The 22,169-nt window shown below is 41.8% G+C and overlaps 1 protein-coding gene across 4 annotated transcripts; it reads left to right on the top strand.

Annotated features, from left to right (window-relative positions):
* Positions 1-4,770: 4,770 nt before the first annotated feature.
* Positions 4,771-21,621, top strand: LOC146498341 (uncharacterized). Of its 4 annotated transcripts, XM_085141569.1 has the most exons (5): positions 4,771-4,845; positions 13,704-13,757; positions 19,883-20,038; positions 20,283-20,378; positions 20,630-21,621. In XM_085141569.1, the coding sequence occupies exons 3-5, from the start codon at positions 19,934-19,936 to the stop codon at positions 20,945-20,947; spliced, it is 519 nt and encodes a 172-aa protein (XP_084997695.1). In that variant the 5' UTR covers positions 4,771-4,845; positions 13,704-13,757; positions 19,883-19,933; the 3' UTR covers positions 20,948-21,621. The 4 variants fall into 4 exon arrangements, with proteins under 4 accessions (XP_084997695.1, XP_084997696.1, XP_084997693.1 ...); XM_085141570.1 differs by lacking the exon at positions 4,771-4,845 and having other exon boundaries at positions 13,625-13,757; XM_085141567.1 differs by lacking the exons at positions 4,771-4,845; positions 13,704-13,757 and adding an exon at positions 17,520-17,947.
* Positions 21,622-22,169: the final 548 nt, after the last annotated feature.

The raw sequence follows: 22,169 nt of genomic DNA, 5'->3' as shown, positions 1-22,169 counted from the left end.
CCTTTTCAGCCTGTAAACCTACATGTTAGTGGTTCCTCTAAAATGTAGATATACAGGCACACATAGTACGCATTGTAAGATAGACATTAGATAATATACACACACAGTAAAAATGATCATAAGAAGCTAAGAAAGTCTGGATATATTTTGTGTATTAGGACAGGGGCTTAGTTGACTTTATCAATACATCTTTTTATTTATTTTTTTTACAAATAGAGAAAATGGCAATAACAAGTTTCAATAACCTAAAAAAGGTGCTCCATTATCATAAGGGGTCACCAAAGCTGGGAGCTCCAGATGTTTTATTTGGCATCAGATACAATTCTTGACACAAGCCCAAAGGGAGTTTATGTCTGGAATCAAACCTGTGACATTCTGTTTGCCACACGAATGTTTTTAGCGCTACAGTCTGCATGCACTAATGTAACATGTCCAAATTAGTTCGTTTATGTTACATACCTGATTGGCTGAGTATCAACAAAACAGCAAAAGAGCCATATATCTACAATGCCAATTAAACAATATAAGTATTTGCATGCTGGAAATGGAAACTTGGCTTTTGCCATTTGTTACTGGCAGTAGCGCCAAGCGCTGCCTTTTAACCTGGACTATCAGAAGACATTCCATTTAGCCTTTCTCCAAAAATATCAGGGTTATGGTAGAGTAGGATTAGGGCAATTCCTACCTGTACTCTACCTATGATGAATTCCATTCACCCATCAATCCATTCATCTGTCCATCAGTCCATCCTGTACCCTTATCCAATTTATGGTCACAGTGGATTTATGAAGCCTATTCGCGCTACAATACGGCGAGAGGCCAATGATGACTTACAGGGTCAAAATCTAATCAAATCAGAAATGTTGAGGAGTTTCTTATGAATTAATGAAATATTTTTCATCACAACTGGATTTCAAATTGAGGGGCAGTTTCATGCAAAATTACTCTTTAATTATAAATTTAAACATTTTGGATTTACTCGTCCACGTGATAAAAAGAATGCAATAAACCTGACCATGTATGTCTTCATGTTAGATTCAAGAGGCACTTTCCTTCTTCCATGGATGAACAGCTAAAGTACATTTTTATATGAAGTAACAATACTGGAAAGAGGGAGGAGCATGATGATACGCCTTAATCAAGACAATGGGCCTTATTCGTTTCATGTACAGTAATAAAATAATCTGACAGGACTCAGGTGTATGAAAAATTAAGTACACCTCATCATTCAATTATAGAACCACCTTTAACATTAAGTGACTTTTTTCTGTATAACTTTATCAGTCTCTGACATTACTGTGGAGGAATGTTTTTCAGATGGATGGCTTCATATTCATGTTTTCTTAGGTATAAAGAACAACAATGTTAACCTAAGGACTTTAACTTTTAACATGCTCACTGAGGCCTGTAGAGTCTAAGACAAGGGCAGGGAACTCCAGGCCTCAAGGGGCGGTGTCATGCAGGTTTTAGATGTGTCCTCTATCCAACACAGCTGATTTAAAATCCTAAATTAAGTTCTCAATATGTCTTGAAGTTCTCCAGAGACCTGGTATTGAACTAATTATTTGATTCTGGTGTGTTGACCGAGGGTCATATCTAAAACCTGCAGGACACTGGCCCTTGAGGCCTGGAGTTCCCACCCCTGGTCTAAGAAGTAGGTCTTAGGGGTTTTTTGTTTTTATTCTTGCAATTTTTCTGAGCATTGCATGGTCCAAGATTGGGGTAAATCTGTGAGATGTTAATTTTCTGGGAAGACTCTGTCATTTGTGTTAATACACACCTGAATGTTTCAGACCAGCAAACTGCTGAAATGTCTGCTTTCATAAAGGTGATCACACTCGGTGGTGATCATTCATTTGATTATCAATATCTCGCTGCTACTTACCCTCTTAGTGCAAAAGCAGAACCCCATGATACAGTACTAAAAACAACTGCCATAATATGGGATTATTTTGGTCTTCATCCTATTTTCAAGCATACGATTATCAAAGTCCTTTTTAGTATACCATTTTGAAAGGAAACAAATCTCTGACAGATGTCACAGAAGAGTTCTGCTGGGCTGTCATGAATGCTGGGAGGTAGCAAATGGACAGCATCATTTTGTTGTGAAGGACTTCAGTAATCTATTGGAGAGGTTTTTTGTAGCAGTCTAATGAGATTTAACACCAGAGTATTTGATTTGAAACAGTCTAAGTTAACATATTTGCACTCTGCTTGTTTTCTGTGCAGAACTGAGCAAGTCATACAACGTCCCCACTTTGATTTATCAAAATATTAGCATAATGGCTTCCTGTTCTGGCTCGTCTTTCAGCTTTTTGGATTCAATAGTTGTTACTGGGGGTGAAACAGCAAGATACAAGGCCCTTAATGGGTCCAAGTTAAAAGCTTGGCTCTTGTAGAGCACCAGAAGTTAAAAGCTTACACAGAGTTATCATAAAAGGCCATGCTCAACGTCAGCCAAGTCGTCTTTTTGAAGCAAGCCTAATTTCCCATGATGATGATGATGATCGGCCGGACAACATGCTCAGAAACAATTAGCGCTGGTCGCTGAAGTGGACACTTTTCCCCCAGTCAGGCATTGAGGGCCAGGGCATAAATAAGTCCCCTTGTCAGCTATTGCCAAGCGACATCTAATGACTGTCATTAATATGCAAAATAGCAGCAATTTTCTCTCCTATGTGTGTATGTGTCCTTCTTCATTTTGTGCACTTGGTCCGTCCAGTGCAAAGTGACCAGCTCAAGAAAATTTTTAATTGCGAGTCAATTATGTCATTGAGCCCGTTTAGATGTTCATTTGTATGCAAATTTGTAGACTGCTGGAAGATGAGAAGGCAGCTGGCATCAGACAACATGGAGGGCAGAAATACTGAAAGATGACCCACACACAGAGCAGACTGCATGACATGATTCATCATTATTTTGGCTGTGCAAATAATGAAAACTTCAAGCCCTTTGGTAATGTAGTTAAGAGTCTCTGCTCTTCAAAGGTATTAAAGTTTAAACAAAGATATCTGAAGTTTTTAAAAAAAAAAAAAAATTATATACCTATCTCTTAAACCTATGTATACCCTGGGCCGAGTCTAGACAGACATACAGTGGCTTGCAAAAGTATTTGGCACCCTTGAACTTTTCCACATTTTGTCACATTACAGTCACAAACATGAATCAATTTTATTGGAATTCCACGTGAAAGACCAATACAAAGTGGTGAACACGTGAGAAGTGGATCAAAAATCATACATGATTCCAAACATTTTTTACAAATAAATAACTGCAAAGTGGGGTGTGCGTAATTATTCAGCCCTCTGAGTCAAAAATTTGTAGAACCACCTTTTGCTGCAATTACAGCTGCCAGTCTTTTAGGGTCTGTCTCTACCAGCTTTGCACATCTACAGACTGAAATCTTTGCCCATTCTTCTTTGCAAAACAGCTCCAGCTCAGTCAGATTAGATAGACAGCGTTTGTGAACAGCAGTTTTCAGATCTTGCCACAGATTCTCAATTGGATTTAGATCTCGACTTTGACTGGGCCATTCTAACACATGGATATGTTTTGTTTTAAACCGTTCCATTGTTGCCCTGGCTTTATGTTTAGGGTCGTTGTCCTGCTGGAAGGTGAACCTCCGCCCCAGTCTCAAGTCTTTTGCAGACTCCAAGAGGTTTTCTTCCAAGATTGCTCTGTATTTGGCTCCATCCATCTTCCCATCAACTCTGACCAGCTTTCCTGTCCCTGCTGAAGAGAAGCACCCCCAGAGCATGATGCTGCCACCACCATATTTGACAGTGGGGATGGTGTGTTCAGAGTGATGTGCAGTGTTAGTTTTCTGCCACACATAGTGTTTTGCATTTTGGCCAAAAAGTTCCATTTTGGTCTCATCTGACCAGAGCACCTTCTTCCACATGTTTGCTGTGTCCCCCACATGGCTTGTGGCCAACTGCAAACGGGACTTCTTATGGTTTTCTGTTAACGATGGCTTTCTTCTTGCCACTCTTCCATAAAGGCCAACTTTGTGCAGTGCACGACTTGTTGTCCTATGGACAGATTCTCTAGATCTCTGCAGCTCGTCCAGAGTCACCATGGGCCTCTTGGCTGCATTTCTGATCAGCGCTCTCCTTGTTCGGCCTGCGAGTTTAGGTGGACGGCCTTGTCTTGGTAGGTTTACAGTTGTGCCATACTCCTTCCATTTCTGAATGATCGCTTGAACAGTGCTCCGTGGGATGTTCAAGGCTTGGGAAATCTTTTTGTAGCCTAAGCCTGCTTTAAATTTCTCACTAACTTTATCCCTGACCTGTCTGCTGTGTTCTTTGGACTTCATGGTGTTGTTGCTCCCAATATTCTCTTAGACAACCTCTGAGGTCGTCACAGAGCACACCCTAAAAAATTATTCAGGGGCTTAGTAAATATCATTATAATTCTAAGTTAGATGACCTTGATTAAATCTTTGAAAATCACAAAACTGTTATCTTGAGTTGAAAATACTGAAAAGAATGCTTAAATTTTCAACACCAGTTTTTGAGTTGAACTGAGCTCTTTTGTTCAAGTTTATTTAAAAGAAAAAATTCTGTATTTGAAACACAGGGTGCATTATTTAAATCTACTCAATATATCTCATAGAAAGTACTCAAAATAACTGAGACACTGGTATTCATACTTATCATTGTCTTTAACTTTAATTATTAATGGTTCAAAATCAATATAATTTTGTCCCCCAATACTAACTTAAAACTTTGAGTAAGACTAATGACCTGGCATGTACCGCGCGCGAGGAGCATGGCCTCATGGGAGATTTTCTGCACGTTGAACGAGACAGACACACATCCACTGCAGACTTGGTAACGTTTTCAGGTAAGTGACCAATTCTTTTTTTTTTTTTTTTTTTTTTTTTTTTTCGCCTGTCCCATTTGGTTCTTTAGCCGTCAGAATTGTTGTCTGAAGACCAACAAGGATACCCAATGGATTTATTTTGCCAAATGGATCATCATGGCATTGCCGTATTGGTCCATTTGATCGACCTTTGTTTTTATTATTTATTTTATTTTCAGTTGTTACAGACGGGACAGACATGAGTGAGGGATAGGAAAGGGAGAAAGAAAGAGGAAGGAAAAGAAAAACAGAAGGGGAGAGGGACAGTGAGAAAGGGGGGAAGAAAAAATATCTCCGGGATCACCTGTTGAGAGAAAAAGAATAGAAAACAAGCAAAAAAAAAAAACAAAACAATGCAACATACTATACACAACACCATCGCATTAATCTAGCTAAGTGTAAACAGCAGTAAATACTAAATATTGAATGTTGTTGTGCAGCACGCAGGACAGACAGCGCACAATGTGCTTTGAAGTAGCAGCCAAGAAAGGTGTGATTTAAGTCTACGAATAGTGAACACCCATGTGCACACCTGTGTGGATCGGCGCGCTTGTATTCAAATGGTTTCCCCATGTAATGGTCTGCTAGAGGATGTAGAGAGCCATAGCCCCGTCCCCCAGGGCATGAAGCAGGCATGGAGGAGATCCAGGCCCCAGACATCCAGAGGCCCCAGAGTGCAAGAGCCCAAGGAGGACCACCGGAGGGGCATCCGTGCCACCTTCATGGGAAGGGCTGAGGATCCCCAGATGAGGGGTCACCCAGTAGCCACCGGGCAGAAGCTAGAGGGGGCTGCACCGGCGTGCCCGCCGGCTCTGCCGGCAGCCAGCTGTGCCAGAGTGAACCGAGCCGCAGGCACAGAGGCCGGAGGCCCGAGGGCCCCCCGCGCCCCGGAAGAGGCCTGACCGAGCAGCAGGCGCCAGGCCCCGCCAAGTAGTCACCGGGAGTGAGCTGGTACATACCTGAGCGCCCAGCCCCGGACACCAAGAACCACCAACGCACCGACCCCTGAGGGCATCAGTCACCGGCAGGGAGTGTGGTGAGGGGAGATAGGCCTCCACACTTTGGAGGGCCTTGGAGTTCCCAGAGAGGTGAAGTCTAAGACCCGACCTGACATATAGACACAGACAAACAGGCACACACAGACACAGACATGCATTCCCACCCTCATGCACACATATACAAACACTCAGCACTCACCCAACGCAGGAATAAACGTAAATGGACATGTACACACAATCACACTCCCCAAACATACTCTATATCCCGGGTCCAGGTATCCTCACCCCCAGAGATGGAAACGGCACCCAGACCCAAGAGATGTTACCCTTCCCTCCGGGGTGGAGGCAAGCAGACCGCCCCAGGCTCCGCAGCAGCAGGGAGGCCAATCGGACAGCCAGCATCTCTTCCCAGTCCCCCCGCCCCGATGGCTAGCAGAGAACAGGGGTGTGTTAAGACCCCATACCTCCCTCCTCCCGCTCAAGTGTAGTGTTGCTGCGTGTTGCTCTAAAGTGTATTTAAAACAAGGGAGAGCATGGTGCTGCTGCCAGAGAGCAGCAGGTGTTAGCACGGCCCCTCCCGAGAACCCTCAATGTCTACATGGATTTAAAATTGAGAGGTGGGCACCGGCGCCAGAGGCAGGTTTGAATACACAGACCGTCTACTGGACGCCGTTAACGTGCCCACCCTCAAGGCCCTATATATATATATATGTGTGTGTTATGAGAGTGTAAGTAATGTGGATGTCTAAGTTGTGAGATAAAATTGAGGCACAGGTGGCCAGAAGAGGACAGAGGGGGGGCGAATGTCTCCCCTGCACCCTGGTGACACACCCGCACCCCAAAGCCCTACCTGTGTGGGTGGGTGTGGTGGAGCGTGAAGAGGGAGGCAGCCGGGGATGGGGAGGAAAAGAAGGGAGGGGAGGGTGTCCCTCCCTAGGGCCAGCTCCCCCGCTGACCCCAATATGCACCCCCGTCCTCTGGTATCCACCAAGGCAAGGGAGCCCAGGCCCATCCAGACCGGGGCCTACGGCAGCAACACCGCCAAGCCCCACAGGACCCGGGGCAGCCCACTCTACCCCACCGCAGAGGAAACTGTACCCACCCCAACATTCAATCATCTCCCAGACTACACAAGACACAGACACCCAGGTTAAGTTTATTCTCCACCTCTCCTATGTCTCTCCCCCACCTGCAGAGTGGACTCCTGCAAAGATGGAACAACCTCCCTGCCAGTTCAAGAGCCCCCCGGTTAGGCCGATGCACAAGAGGCCCCCTGCGCCAGGGCTGAGCCCCCGTGCACCCACCCGCCCACAACCTCGGCGACACACCGACGAGGACCGAAGCCCCCAAGGCCCAGCCAGAGCCCCAGCACGGAGGCGAAGCACCCCCGAACCCCAAACCCCCACGCCCGCCCCGGATCCACTCAGGGGCAGCCAGGCCACCAGGCCAGTAACCTACGTCCGCCAGCACAGACCATCCTCCAGCCCCGCTGCACGCGGCCACGAGGAGAACAACCTCTGAGAGCGACCAGAGCCACTAACCAGGTTATGAACACAACCCCCGGGTTAAGCCCTCCAGGGATAACGTCTCTAGGGGTCCTCCAGGTGCCCTAAGCCCATCCCAACCTCCACATCAACCACAATAGCCAAGACGGGACCAAACCACGACCCCCCACCCCCGCTAGGTGATGGAGCCGATCAAAGGAGCCCAGAGGGATTGATCTAATGTGGTGGCAGAGGCTATATCGAGACTAATGTGATCTATTAGATAGTTTCTGTATTGGCTAGAATTAAGATTATTTTTATTTTTCCAGTTCATGAGGACCGTTTTCTTGGCGATGCATAGGGCAATAAAAACCATGTGGACTGTATTAATTTCTGTAGTGACATCATCCAAATTTCCCAACAAGCATACTAAAGGGGAGGTTGGAATTTTACATTTCAGACACTTTGATAAGTCCTCACATATCTCGTGCCAAAACTTCTGCACTGGTGGACAGAACCAAAGAGCGTGGATGTAACTGTCTGGTGTATTGCCTTGACAGTGTGAGCAGTTGTTGGCGGATGTAAAGCCCATCTTAAACATTCGATGACCTGTATAGTGCACTCTATGCAGTATTTTGTATTGTATTAATTGCAGATTGGGATTTTTAATAAATTTAAAGGTTTTTAAGCAAATCTGAGACCAGACGTTTTGGTCTAAGCTGACTGATAAATCTGCTTCCCACTTTGCAATAGGAAGGGATATTGATTCATCTATTTTAGAAAGTGTTCTGTATATTTTAGATAATAGTTTGGGGGATTTAAGAGTAAGAAATTGAACCACACTTGGTGGTGTTTGTAATTCAACTTGACTGAGGTTAAATTTCTTTTTTACTATGGATTTAATTTGTTGATATTCTAAAAATCTTTTCTTGTTGATCCCATATTGTGTAACTAGTCTGTCAAATGGAATAAATTCTGTTCCCTCTAATATATGTTCTAAGTATTTAATTCCTTTACAACTCCATTCTGGGAAATTAATCATATTTTTGTTTTGTAATATGTCAGGGTTATTCCAGATAGGTGTACGTTTGCATGGGATTAATGAAGACTCCGTTATTTTAGAAACTCCCACCATGCTGACAGAGAAAAGCTGATGTTGATGCTTTTAAAGCATTCATGTCTTTTGATGTTTGAGCTAATAAATGGTAGGTCTGAAATCTCTAGATCATTGCATAGTGCCTGTTCAACATCTAGCCAGGGCTCATCTAAGAGGGTACATTTTAACCATTCTGAGATGAACTGAAGCCTGTTGGCTAAGAAGTATTGGTGAAAATTAGGCAGATCTAGTCCTCCTCTATCCTTGGTTCTTTGTAGCGTTTTTAAGCTGATGCGCGGGGGTTTATCTTTCCAAAGGAATTTAGAAATATGTGAATCCAGAGATCTGAACCAATCTTGTGATGGTTTGTTAGGGATCATTAAAAATAAGTAATTTATTTTTGGCAAGATCATCATTTTTATAGTGGCGACCCTTCCCATGAGTGATATGGGTAGAGATTTCCATCTAGTCAGATCGCCTTCTACTTTCTTTAGAAGTGGGATGTGGTTTAATTTAATTAAGTCTGAAAGCTTAGGAGAAACAATAATACCTAAATATTTAATATTTCCAGATTGTAGTGGGGCAGAAGATGAATTGTGGAAGGAGCAGTTAATGGGAAGAACTGTAGATTTTGGCCAGTTAATTGAATAGTCTGAAACTCTTGAAAACCAGTTTATTAGAGTAATTACCTCAGAGAGGTTGATTTGTGAGTTTTGCAGAAAAAGCAACACATCATCTGCATAGAGACTGATTTTATGTTCTACGTTATTACATTTTATGCCCTTAATTGTTGTAGCCTGTCTAAGTGCTGCTGCTAGAGGTTCGATAAAAATTGCAAAAAGTGAAGGGGAGAGTGGGCATCCCTGTCTGGTGCCCCTCAGGAGACAAAAGCTGGAGGATGTCTGGTCATTTGTTCTGATACGAGCTGTTGGGGAATTGTATAATATTCTTATCCAATTTATGAAAGAGTTTCCAAAACCAAATTTGTGTAAAGTTGCAAATAAAAATTTCCAGTTAACTCTGTCAAATGCTTTTTCTGCATCTAGAGATAATATTATGGTTTCAATGTTTTTATTGTATGAGTAGTCTATTAAATTAAGAAATCTACGAGTATTTGTTGAGGAGTGCCGACCTTTTATGAAACCAGTTTGGTCAGGATGAATTAAGAGGGGGGTTATTTTCTCTAATCTCTTTGAGAGAGCTTTGCAGATTATTTTAAGGTCTACATTTATAAGGGATATTGGACGATAACTTGAGGGAAATAAAGGGTCTTTTCCTGGTTTTAGCAGGAGACTAATGTTAGCAGAATTCATATTTGGTGGTAGTCTGCCATTTTTCTTGATTTCCTGCAACATTCCATGGAATACTGGTGCCAAAATTGTCCAGAATTCTTTGTAGAATTCTGCAGGAAAGCCGTCTGGACCTGGAGCTTTATTAATGGGCATACTTATCAGGGCTTCCTGGAGTTCACCTGGCGTCAGTGGCGAATCCAGTGCCATTGCTTGACTGTCTAGTAATTTTGGAAGAGTTACGTTGTCAAGAAACAAATCAATTTCATTTTTAGACGGGTTTATTTGTGGTGAATATAAAGTTTCATAGAAATCCCTAAAAATCTTGTTTATTCTTCCAGGGTCATATATTGTGTTCCCTGATAAATCTTTAGTGGCACATATAGTTGTTTTTTCTTTATTTATTTTTAACTGGTTTGCTAGAAATCGACCTGGTTTGTTACTGTGTTCAAAATTCTGCAAGCGAAGTCTTTGTACAAGGAATTGTGTTTTTCTATTAATAATTTCATTTAATTCTAGTTTTGTTTTGCATATTTTGTTCATTATTTCTTGATCTTGGTGGAACGCGTAGGCTTCTTCTAAGGATTTGATGGTTTTTTCTAATTCCTGAATATTTTTGTTTTCTTCTTTCTTTTTGTGTGATGAGAAAGAAATTATTTTACCTCTCATCACAGCTTTTCCTGCTTCCCATAGAACAGAAGCAGATGTTCCGGGAGTGTCATTAAAGTCTAAATATGAAGTCCATTCCTTTTTAAAATATTTAATAAAGTCTTCATCTTTAAGTAGTGATGTGTTAAATCTCCAGTTTTTACTTGGCGTAGTATTATTCTTGTGTATTAGTGTTAAAGATACAGGAGCATGATCGCTGACAGCTATAGGGTGAATCTCAGTGTCTGAAATGTCACTCAGCAGTGAGCTGCTGACCAAAAAATAATCCAGACGAGAGTAGGAGTGATGAACATGTGAGAAGAAAGTATATTCCTTACTGTTGGGGTGAAGGGAGCGCCATGCATCGCAAAGGCCATAGTCGCTCATATACTGTTTGATTATATTTGTGGATTGCCAATTGCGCTGAGTTCCTGTTGTGTTGAGCCTATCCATTTCTTCATTTAGTCCAAGGTTGAGGTCGCCTCCAAGAATGAGTGTGCAATCAAGGTGTTCAGAGAGTGCACTAAAAAATCCGTGGAAGAATGAGGGTTCATCAACATTTGGACCATATATACTTACAATACATAGTTTTTTGTTCAATATTGATAGTTTAATAATTAGAAATCTACCCTCTGGATCCATAACTGTATCAAGTACTGTAAAATTAACATTTTTATGTATTAAAATTGCTACTCCTCTTTGTCTAGAATTATAACAAGCTGCAAACACATTAGGAAACTCAGGTGTTTTAAGTTCGTTTAAACCTGTAACAGGTCTGTGAGTTTCTTGTAATAAAACAACATCTGCCTGTAGTTTTTTAAGCTGGTTAAATATCTTTAACCTCTTTCCTCTGGTGCCAGCCCCATTTACATTCCATGTGACAAACCTCAGCATGCCCATAATTGTGTGTGTATGTCTAATGATGTAAGCTGGGTGTTCCGTTTAGACGGGTGGAGAAAATGTGGAAACATCACTTGTTTGTAAATAGAAAGAGAAAAAAGTGTGGTGATAGGCTCCATAAGTCTGACTATGTGTGTGACTATTCACTAATATGAACAAGCGTGGCTTGCGTATGTGTCCTGTAAGTCTGTGCTTGCTGTGAGGCTGTTGTAAATGTGCTGCCGTTGAGCGTGTGTGTTTGCGTGATCGTGGTGCGAATATATGGAGAAATAGAGGGTGTTGTTTGTAGGTGAGTGGGGAAGTAGGTGATCACAGCAGTGAAAGACAAGAGAAAGAAAGAAACCACATAAAGTGTGAGCGACAACAAAAAAAAGAAAAGAAACGGAAACATTCCAATTAAAGTAATGACGGAGGGTGACGGTGTTATATCTGCTATGACATCATACTGATATTACTAGGTTCAACCCATGTTAAAGGAGAAAGTGTGAATGAATAAGAAAAGAGTGTAGCGGGTTCTTATCTGGAGTGCAGTCAATATAACCACGGTGTGGTGCCGGGGTCGCGGTAGAGCTGTCCGTCCACGTAGAGCCGGTCCACGGCGATGACAGCGCGGGAGCCTTTCTGCATGAAGCTACGTCGGACTGGGAACAGGACCTTGCGTCGTTCCAGGATCTCTTTGGGGAACTGGTCGTTCACGCTGAAGTCCGTTCCTTTCAGTTCCCTGCCGCGACTCTTCACCTGTTCCTTCTGTTTAAATTGACCAAATTTGGCCACAATAGGACGTGGTCTCCCGGTCCGCGACCTCACGCCCCCCAAGCGATGCACTCTGTCGAAGGCGATGTTCTTTACGGTGTCCTCCGGCAGCTTCAGGTGGATTTTAATGAAGCTTTTCACCGTTGCCTCCGCGTCCTCTCCGGTAGATTCTGGAATACCAGAAAAAACAAGATTGTCTCTCATGCTACGGGCTTGTAGATCGATAACGGACTCTTTTATTTTTTTATTTTCAGTGTTTAGCTGGGTCACGTTATCGGCGAGAGATTTGACCGACTCCCGTAGCGTGGCATTTTCAGCGGCAAGCGTTTCCACCTGCTGCTGGCTGAATTCCAGGGATTCTCTCAGAGATTTAAATTCCCGGTGTAGAATCTCCACCAGGGACAGCCTCGCATCGAAACTGGACAATCGCTTGTCGATTGACTCCAGGATATCTGCGATGTCTTTGCCGGCAGGCGATGTTGTGCCGGGGGAGTCTGCCGGACGACATCTCTTCGATGACGGCGTCTCGGTTTTGGCCGGGGAAGATGCACTCTGGGCCTTCTTCATTACTAAATCTTGGAAGCAGCGTTCGATGTATTCTTGGAGAGCGTCTAAACTCTCCCCGTTGTCCTCCAGGGTGTTAGAGATGATAAGACAGATGTTGTTAGTTATATGACGGTTGGTTAGTTTATTTGGCAGTACTGAAGCTTAAGGAAACTTTGTTAAACTCTACGCTACCATTCGCTTTGTTTTTTCCGCCAAATCTCCGGCGTCTGACGTCACCTACAACATGGGTCGCTTACCTTACCCGTCGCTTGTGACCAATTCTTACATTAGCTGTCTTTATCCACACCGTTCTTTTATAACATGTTCTGAAGAAAGCGTTTGTCATGGTGGCTCACTTTTCGCAGCGTGTTTGTGCACGTTAATTTAAGTTTTCAACCCGTCTTCCAGTCAAGGCGGCGGGAAACCGCGCCCTTTTATCCTTTTACGTTCTGAGTCGCTATCTGCGTTCCGGGTAATTTGACCGGAATGTCCCGGTACCAGCGACCTGACCGTTTAATCGGGGGCATTTTAGGAACCACGTGAAAGCAGGTGTGCTCAGACATTTCTAGAAAATGGCCCTGTTGAGTCGCGGTGCGGGAGCTGCGGTAGTCACGCGGCCTGACTCACTCTGTCAGGTTGTTCAGGAGGAGATGAACAGACGTCATCAATGGCTTTGGTAACTAAGAAGACCTGCCCGCGGAACAGTTCATAGCAGCAACCATGCTGCTTAGCTTTCTTGTTCTATGTGGGGTCTTTCAGAGCACATAAGACGCTGCTTTCAGCTTTGTCCCGAACAGGGCCAGTTTTTGAGAGAACGCTGAGAGGACCGCCCGGGTCAGCAGATTACCTCATCCAGGGCCGGTCCAAAGTACTATGGGGCCTTAAGTAAATTTAGACTCGGGGCCCTACTTCCTTTCAGATCCCAGAAAATAATGAAAAAAAAAAAAGCTTTGGTCCTTTGGGTCAAGCCAAAAGTACCATCATTTCCAGTATAGTTACTCCCAATTTACATAAATAAATGTTTATTTCAATCCAAGCTAAAAATTTCTTATAAGAGATTGATGTTATGGCAGATTACTCTGTGACATGTTTTGTAATGATAAAGTTTTGATTTGTATTTTTTCAGCACCATCTTCACCACCAGGAGAAAAAAATCTGCATCAACTACAAAGTAAAGCAGGTAATTTTACTCAGAGGACTTGATGTGTTAAATTTTGGAATGATATGATATTGTTTTATACAAGCTGAGTAGTGGATGGTGATACCACCTAAATATTTATACTGGTTTTGTGGTGGGTTATTTTAGTCATACAAATGCCAAATCTAAATTTTGAGAATTTTTCAGTTCGGTAAATATATTGATGAGTTCATGGTCTGTCATCTAGTGTCACCATACTATCTTTTTATTTATACAGCGTGGTGATGTGATTCAGATTATTTCAATGTGGTTAAGTATTGTACTTTGTTCCATGTTGACTTATTTGTAAGTTGTATCCTCCACCTGAATTGGTAGTGAGTATTGGTTATTCAATCAGTTAATCATACAAAAACTGTGTAAATATGGTTATACACCATTCTGTCATCTTCATACTGTGAGACATATTTTCTCACAATTTTTTAGGTCACAGGTGATGAGATGGCAGTGTAAACTCTGCAAACATGAGGAGTCATCAAAAGTGTCACTACTCAAACATTATCGAGTGAAACATGGTACATTTGGTCATGGCTATTCGATACCCTGTCTTCATTTGAATTGTCCTTGCTCTTTTAAGACATGGGGTGCCTTACGCTCACACTTGTCTAGGTCTCACAGTTCGCATGAAACGGAAGAGTGTGAGGTCCTTCCAACTATTAGATGTAAAATCTGTGACTCTTTTTACCCAAACACAAAAGACTATTTTCAACATATAAATTCCCATTTGAAAAGCCATGAAACCATAGAGTGTGTTTTTGATGGTTGTGAGTTTAAGACAAACATTTGTGGGACTTATGCGACTCACAGAAGTCGAAAGCACAGATTTTGTTCATGGAAGCACTTTAAAACTAACTTGATTTCAAAGCAAACTGTCAGTACATCTAATGAAATCTTCTTACCAGCACTGGAATTAGAAGATCACGACGACTTGGATGTCACCATTGAACTTGGTTGTGAAAGGGTAACAACAAATGAAATTTTGAAAAATATTGGTGTGCTCTTGTTAAAACTGGAAAGCATCTATAATGTTTCTGGTAAATGTGCGGATGACTTGGTGGAACAGCTCAGTTATATCTGCACATTATCACTTTAGTATATTCCAAAGTCAATAAGTGATATTCTTATTAAGAATAACTGTAATATTGATCAGTCTTTTGTCAGTGAATTGGCTGAAAAAATATGTCACTGTAGTCCTTTATGTGCAGCCCTTAGTCCTGATGGTCCCTTTGCTTCAAGATATAAGAGACAGAAATATTTCAAGGAAAACTTCTGTGTTATTGAACCAGTAGAATACTGTTTGGATCCAGAAAAGAATTCCACTTTTCAGTATGTGCCTATTCTTCAGTCCTTGCAGCTGTTACTGAGTAAAGAAGATGTTAACAGTATATTAACTAGACATTTGAACACTTCACAGTTATCCTCTTTCCACGATGGACAATATTTCAAGCAAAAACAACTTTGTGCTATTGAGGACTTAAGTATTTCCCTTGTTCTCTATGTGGATGACTTTGAAATTTGTAATCCACTTGGGACTTCAAGAAAAAAACACAAAGTCACAGCTGTGTACTGGGTACTTGCTGATATACCAACTGAACTGAGATCACAGCTAACATCAATTCAATTGGCTCTCCTGTGTAAGGCAAGTGATGTTAAAACTTTTAGCTATGAAACTGTTCTCGAGCCACTTTTAAAGGATCTCATAACATTAGAGAGAGACGGGATTTTTTGTTCACAGCTTGGTAGATATATCAGGGGCACTGTTTTTTGTGTTTGTGCTGACAATCTTGGCGCTCATTCTCTTAGTGGACTCGTGGAAAGCTTTTCTGGACATTACATCTGTAGATTTTGCCTTGGAGACCATTCAGACTTTCAGCAAAAAGAAGTTTGTTCAGGAGCTTTTCCACCAAGAACAAAAGAGAACTATGATCTACATGTCCAAACCATAAAGGAAAATTCCTCCTCGGTTCATTTTTGTGGTGTGAAGAAAGGTTGTCCATTAACAGGGAAATTAAAATATTTCCATTTTGTCACAGGGTATCCTCCAGATCTTTTGCACGACCTTTTTGAAGGCATAATTCCACTAGAATTAGCATTATGCCTTCATGTGTTTATCCATAAACGTTAATTTTCCTTAACTGAACTCAATAATTTCATAACAGAATTTCCTTACAAATGGACCGATAAAACAGATTGCCCCCAAATCACCCCCCTAAATTTTTCCACTCGCAAAAGCATTGGTGGCAACACACATGAAAATTGGACGTTATTGAGACTATTACCTTTTATTATTGGGGAAAAGATTCCCAAAAATGATGAAGCATGGCAAGTTCTTATGACTCTAAAAGATATAACTGAACTTGTTGTGTCCCCTATTCACAGAGAGGAAAGTATTTGCTACTTGGACACACTTATATCTGAACATCGCAACAGGCTATTGGAGGTTTTCCCAGAGCAAAAACTAACTCCAAAACACCATTTTTTGGAGCATTATCCTGACTTGATCAGAGGATTTGGTCCATTAGTATGCCTCTGGACTATGCGCTTTGAAGATAAACATAGTTTCTTTAAGAAGGTTGTTAAACACACAAACAGCTTCAGAAATGTACTATTGTCACTTGCCTCAAAGCACCAGATGATGATGGCATACTATTCAGATGGTAATGCATTGAAGCCATCAGTGTGTGTCACTAAAGTATCATCTCTTCCATTGGAACTGTTTGATGTAGAAATACAGCAGTGTATCAAGGAACTTTATCCAACACAAGCCTATGTGAATTTGACCAACTCTCTGACTCATCATGGAACTAAATATGCCTCAGGAATGGTTTTGCCTCATGGATCTACTTGTGGCTTACCTGACTTTGTGGAGATTTTACAGATTGTTGTCTTAAGCAATGAATTTCTTTTCATTGTGAAGTTGCTCAACAGCTGGTATGATGAACATTTTAGGGCATTTATTCTGGATCCTTCTGGGAAAATGACCTTAATACATCCCAGAGTACTTGGTGACACTTACCCCTTAACACCATATCGTGTTGAAGGCAAGCAAATGGTGTCAATAAAACGTCACATTGTTTGTTAGTGTAAGGGGAAAGACTCAGATACCCCCTTTCTTTTTCTTTTTTCTTGTGGTTTTTATTCTGCAGATGGACTCCGTTGCCTTGAAAGTAATTTTTGGACAACAGAGTGAGAAGCTTGTGCTCTCTTCAGGAATACCCAGGACTGTTGAGGAGTTGCATGAGACAGTGAGAGAGACATTTGGGCTAGTTGAGGATTTCGCATTGCACTATTATGATGACTCATTTGGAGATTTCTTTACACTTCATTCTCCCAACCAAATCAAAGATAGGGGTACAGTCAAAGCTGTGGTCATTCCATCAGTAGTGCTTACATTGATTCCTCAGTGTGAAAATCCCTCAGATGTAAGTTCACTGAATGAAAGTTCAAGCTCTTCAACCTATAAAACCACAGAGGACCAAACAGATGGATCATCTCTGTCTTCAGACAACACTGTCATACTCTCCCCTCTTCAAAGTCCTCTGAAGACTACATGGCCAGATGAAATTGTCATTCCACTTTTCTCTGTGGCAACAGAGACTGTACTGAAAAATGCCAATGAAGTCTTTGTTCAAAATGGCACTTTGCTGAACAATACTTCTGTCAAGTCAGATATAATGGAAAAATTAGCTGATTATATGTACAGTTACACAGCCTACCCTACTGGCCTTCAGATTGGAGAAGTGGCAGAGGCTCTGATCAAAAAGCACCCATGTCTGACAGAGCCAGGCAGTCGTAATGGCTGGATGGGATGGATGTATAGTCTTAAATACAAGATGGGAAATTACAGGTCAAAGTTACGAAGTCTTGGAGTTCCAGAGGTTACTTGCAACTCACTGAAGAACAAGGACCCTGATGACAAGGCTCCAGCGAAGAACATAAAGAAGGCGCGGAAAGGAGAAGTGCTGTTTCTGCCACACTATCCAGGACAAGATGGTAAAGAACAGCAAGAGCTGGAGCGACAACAACTGATTGATGAGTGTAAGAAGAAAAACAGCACAGCCATCAAGGATTTAATGTGCAAAACCTTTGCACATAGAAGACATGATATTATCAGCCAACAGCTGAGTGTCAGCGACATCAAGGACAGATGGCCGGCGTTGTTTGACGTCTCCCAAGTAAGTGAACATTTAAAGGGATATCCACTCGTAAATAAAATTTGGTCTGTTAGATCCCCCATCATAAGATAAGTGAGGAAAAACATGTTGCTACCATCCTAGTGATTTTGATGATCTTGCAGCAGCCAGGTTGCTTTAATTTGTCATAAGACTCTAGAATCACTAGGAATTTGAATCAAAATGAGGAATCTGAATCAAAACCAGAATGGTTCTAATTGAAACCATTCCCAAGCCTAGGGAACAATAAATGCTAGTAATTTCCGTTCACTTAACTTGTTTTAGGCTAAGCTAATGTAACCTGACTGAAGAATGACTGGGCTGATTGCAAAGTGCCTTTGTCTCAGTTATCTAATTCTGGAGCACATAACGACAGACTAGATTTTACTAAAGAGTAAAGAGTGAAGAGTAATTTAATATTTTTATGAAACGTTGGTTACGTATTGTAACCCCAGATTCTATGAGTATAGGCGCAGCCCTTTAAGTGGGTATTCCCCTTGTGCGCGCAGCACTGAAGTATTTTAGTCCACGCCCACCTGCTGTGTGGGCCTCACCCTGGTCTAGTATAAGTTACGGTGAGACCAGGAAATCGGCTCTACCGTTTTTCTTCAGCCAGCCAGAAGATGTCCAGCGAGACCATCCGTCTGTGTCCATCCTGCCAGACCGGCTACATCATGTCGTATGACCGACATGCCGTCTGCGTGGGCTGCCTCGGTCCTCACCATGCGGACCTCGCCCTCACACCTTAATCCTATTGCCGCTCCTGTTAGCTCCTCCCGCCAGAGGAAAAGCAGCGGAGGTCAGCCTTTTTCAAGGCTGATGCTGAGGAGGCGTTCCCGCTAAGAGAGAGGTACTCGCTGGAAGAAGCCATCGAGTTCTTCGATGGTGGGCCGGAATTGGATGATTCCACCCACCGTGAGGAAAACGGCAGTGGTGGCAGCTCCACTGCCTCGCAGCTGGGCAGCCTGGCGACAGAAGGGAGGCGGATGAGCGGACGCTCATCCACCCCTGGCCTTCACATGTCGGCGAGGACGCCGCTCCCAGTTGTTGGTGCGCTGCTCCTGGATCTGCCTGGCATCATCCAGGAGGCAGCTGGTGAGAAGGGACTTCCCGTCCCTCAGCCTGCTCCACCCCCATCGGATGATCTGGCGGGAAGGTATGGCTCCGCTCACTCTCGTTGCCCAGATCCCATCTGGCCTCAGTTCCCGGCGGTGATGACCTACCTCTCTGAGGCAGCAGCAGAGCCAGCGAAGATTAGAGCGCTGGTCTCTACCTAGGGCTTCACAGACCGGAGTTTTCCGCCTGTTCCCCCTCTAGAGCCGAGCCGAGCTTCAGTTTTCGGCACCAAAATGACCAAGGTCGTTGGACAGCGACCGGCCCATCCCGCCAAACTTGACCAGCTGATAGCAAGGTTCACTGATCGCGCACATCAATGCACTGTTCAGTCAGCTGCAGTGACTAACAACACTGCCTTGCTAGCGTTTGTCATCTCCAGGAAGGTGGAGGAAGCAGAGCTGCCAGAGGAGCTGAAAGGCTTTCTCTGTAAAGCCACTGACGTGATTCTGAATATGTGCGCCACTTCAGCGGTGTGTTCCTCTCGCATCGCTGCCTGGCAGACGATGGTTCAGAGGGCAACCTGGCTCCGCCTCTTCCCTCCAAGATTATACAATCTCACAGGGAAATAGTGCAAGCAATTCATAACATAAAATTTAGAAGCTTAGTGGAAGATAATACTTTATGTTAAGGCTTTAGTCTGCATACTGAACAACTCCACTTATATGGATTTATGTCTGGATGAGTAAATTAATCTTTTGCATGTTAGAAAATAAGGTCCAGGTTGCAAAAAATGGTAGTTCCACTTAAAGATTTTTTTTTGATTGAATCAGAATTTTGGCCTTCAGATTTTTTGTCCTTGGTTTTTTGTCCTCTCCCATCCAGGTCAGTGCAGAGTTTCATAGGATCACGACCCTGAACCTTGAACCAAAGTTCATGTCATCGTTGGACTTGTATTCATCCAAACTCCTGTCCTTGTTTCAAGCCAAGAAAGGTGCTGCTGGACAACGCCACAGGGCACAGTTAAACCTTCTGCTTCAGGTAAAGAAGATTGCATTTTCTAACCACAAAAACGTTCCAACACAACATTGAAGAGACCCTTCCACTAAAAACGGCTTTTCTTAGGTTTCTGTTCAATATTTTAGCTCCACAGGTGTTCTTACCTTGATGGTGGGTGTGAAAACAGGTCAACAACAGAAAAAAAATCGTTATGTTTAAGCTAGAAATGGTAAGTCATGTTTTAAATGTGCAAATTTTGCCTCAGTTGAGACTTCCTGTTTTACAGAGTGGAAATTCCATCGAGAAAAAACGAGAAGTCATCATCAGATGTCTCATTGACCATCTGGGAGAGGATCCAAGTGCCTTAATCAAAACCTTTGAGGTTGGTGCAATAAATCTGTTTTAGGAATATTAGTAGTTTATTTTAGCTTGTGAGATCATAGAAAAGTTTTAAGATACTGTTCTAAAGAAAAAAAAAAACACTTCAAAGCATACAAAAGAATAGCATTTGCTCAAAGATTTTGGAGCACAGTGTCCACATATTATGAGTACCGGTGATGTCATACAAATGAAACTTTTTGTTTCAATGTTTGGAAATATGTGAGCTTAAAACAGTTGTTTCTCTTTTTAAAGGACGGTGCTGATGCTGTCTTTGTTGAAGAGGCTTTGGCTGAGGAGGTGATGAAGATTTACCTGCTGCAGAATCAAGACAGGTCAGGCGAACCTACTGATGTGGGTATTGTTATTGAAGGCGTTACTGTTCTGGGCAAACTTGGGAATCTGAGCAAAGCCTGTTGCTATCTTTTGGGACTGTGCTATGCTCTGGATCTGAAATACCCCAAGAATTTCAAATGCACATTTGAAGCATTTCAAAAAGTGTTCATGGAGCTGGATCCAGGAAACCTTTCTGTCAAGGTTCAAAGACTGAAAAATGACCTCTGTTCATTGTAGACAAAATTTCACAGGGCTGTTCTTAAAGTGTTAGACTTGTTAAGTGACATGTAATGCTCATCAAAAGGTTCAGTTGCGGCATTACATTGTGTTGACATTCCTGTTCATAAATAATGTTTGTACCATAAACTGTGTTTTTGTATTAACTTTCCAGATTCACATTAAGGTGTAAATGGGAGAGTATCTTCTGTATGGTTTTTTTTTTTTTTTTTTTTTTTTTTAGCGCAATCCTTTTTGAAACCTTTTTATTTAAATTATGGATGTTTTTTGGTCACTCTTTAGTTATAATCTTCCCAATTTTTTGGAATCAAAATAAGATGTTCAAAAACTATGTCACGGTGCAAATGGGTTATTTTTTTGGGATCTTAATTTTATTTTTGTCATTTGACTTTTTCTGAAAAGGTAAAGCACTGCGTTCACTTGGGCCACTTTTATTCTTTGTATGGCAGGTACATTTTTCTTGTTGTTAGCATCAATATGCCAGTTTTACAGAGTTTTATCAAGCATGCCAATTTGGATGCAATTTTATTATATAAGGCTGTTGTGACTGAAATTTTATCCAAGTTTTATCCACTGAATGTAGAACAGATTTCAGCTCACTGTGTTCAGAGAAGGAATCTGCTAAATGTGTGATTCACAAAAAAGCTGTTTAAAATAAATCATTGTGAACAATGTTGAACTGACGTGGTTCTTTTTTCCTGTGTGTGTGTGTGTATGTATGTGTGTGTGTGTGTGTGTGTGTGTATATGTGTGTATATATATATATATATATATATATATATATATAAATAAATAAACACTTAATTGTAATTAACGTTTTTGCTTAAGTTAACTTAAAAATATTAAGTAAGTTGAACCATTATTTAAAAACAAATAATTGTAATGGTGTAGGTTAAATGTGCCAAGCATTTCAGCATTTCCTAATTAATATTTTATGTAGTTTGAACTTTTGGTTACTGTTGTTTTAACTTACATTTTCAATTGTATTTACTCAATTTTGTATGTTACTGTAACATCTTTAATTGTTCATAACAACTTATTCCATTTTAGTTGGATTTACTCAATTAATAAGGTGTATTTAAGAGATGTGATTGTTTTTGCATTTACTCATTATTTTTGAGTGTAAAAGTGTTGCACCAAAATATTTAAGTAATTATCAGTTTTAGTTCTTAGAGTGCAGCTGTATTTGTACTGACATTAGATTACACACAGGTGCACTCTA

Source organism: Neolamprologus multifasciatus, chromosome 18 (assembly GCF_963576455.1).
Source record: "Neolamprologus multifasciatus chromosome 18, fNeoMul1.2, whole genome shotgun sequence".
In the NCBI taxonomy this organism is placed as follows: domain Eukaryota; kingdom Metazoa; phylum Chordata; class Actinopteri; order Cichliformes; family Cichlidae; genus Neolamprologus; species Neolamprologus multifasciatus.
This window is presented reverse-complemented; position numbering and strand designations above follow the sequence as displayed.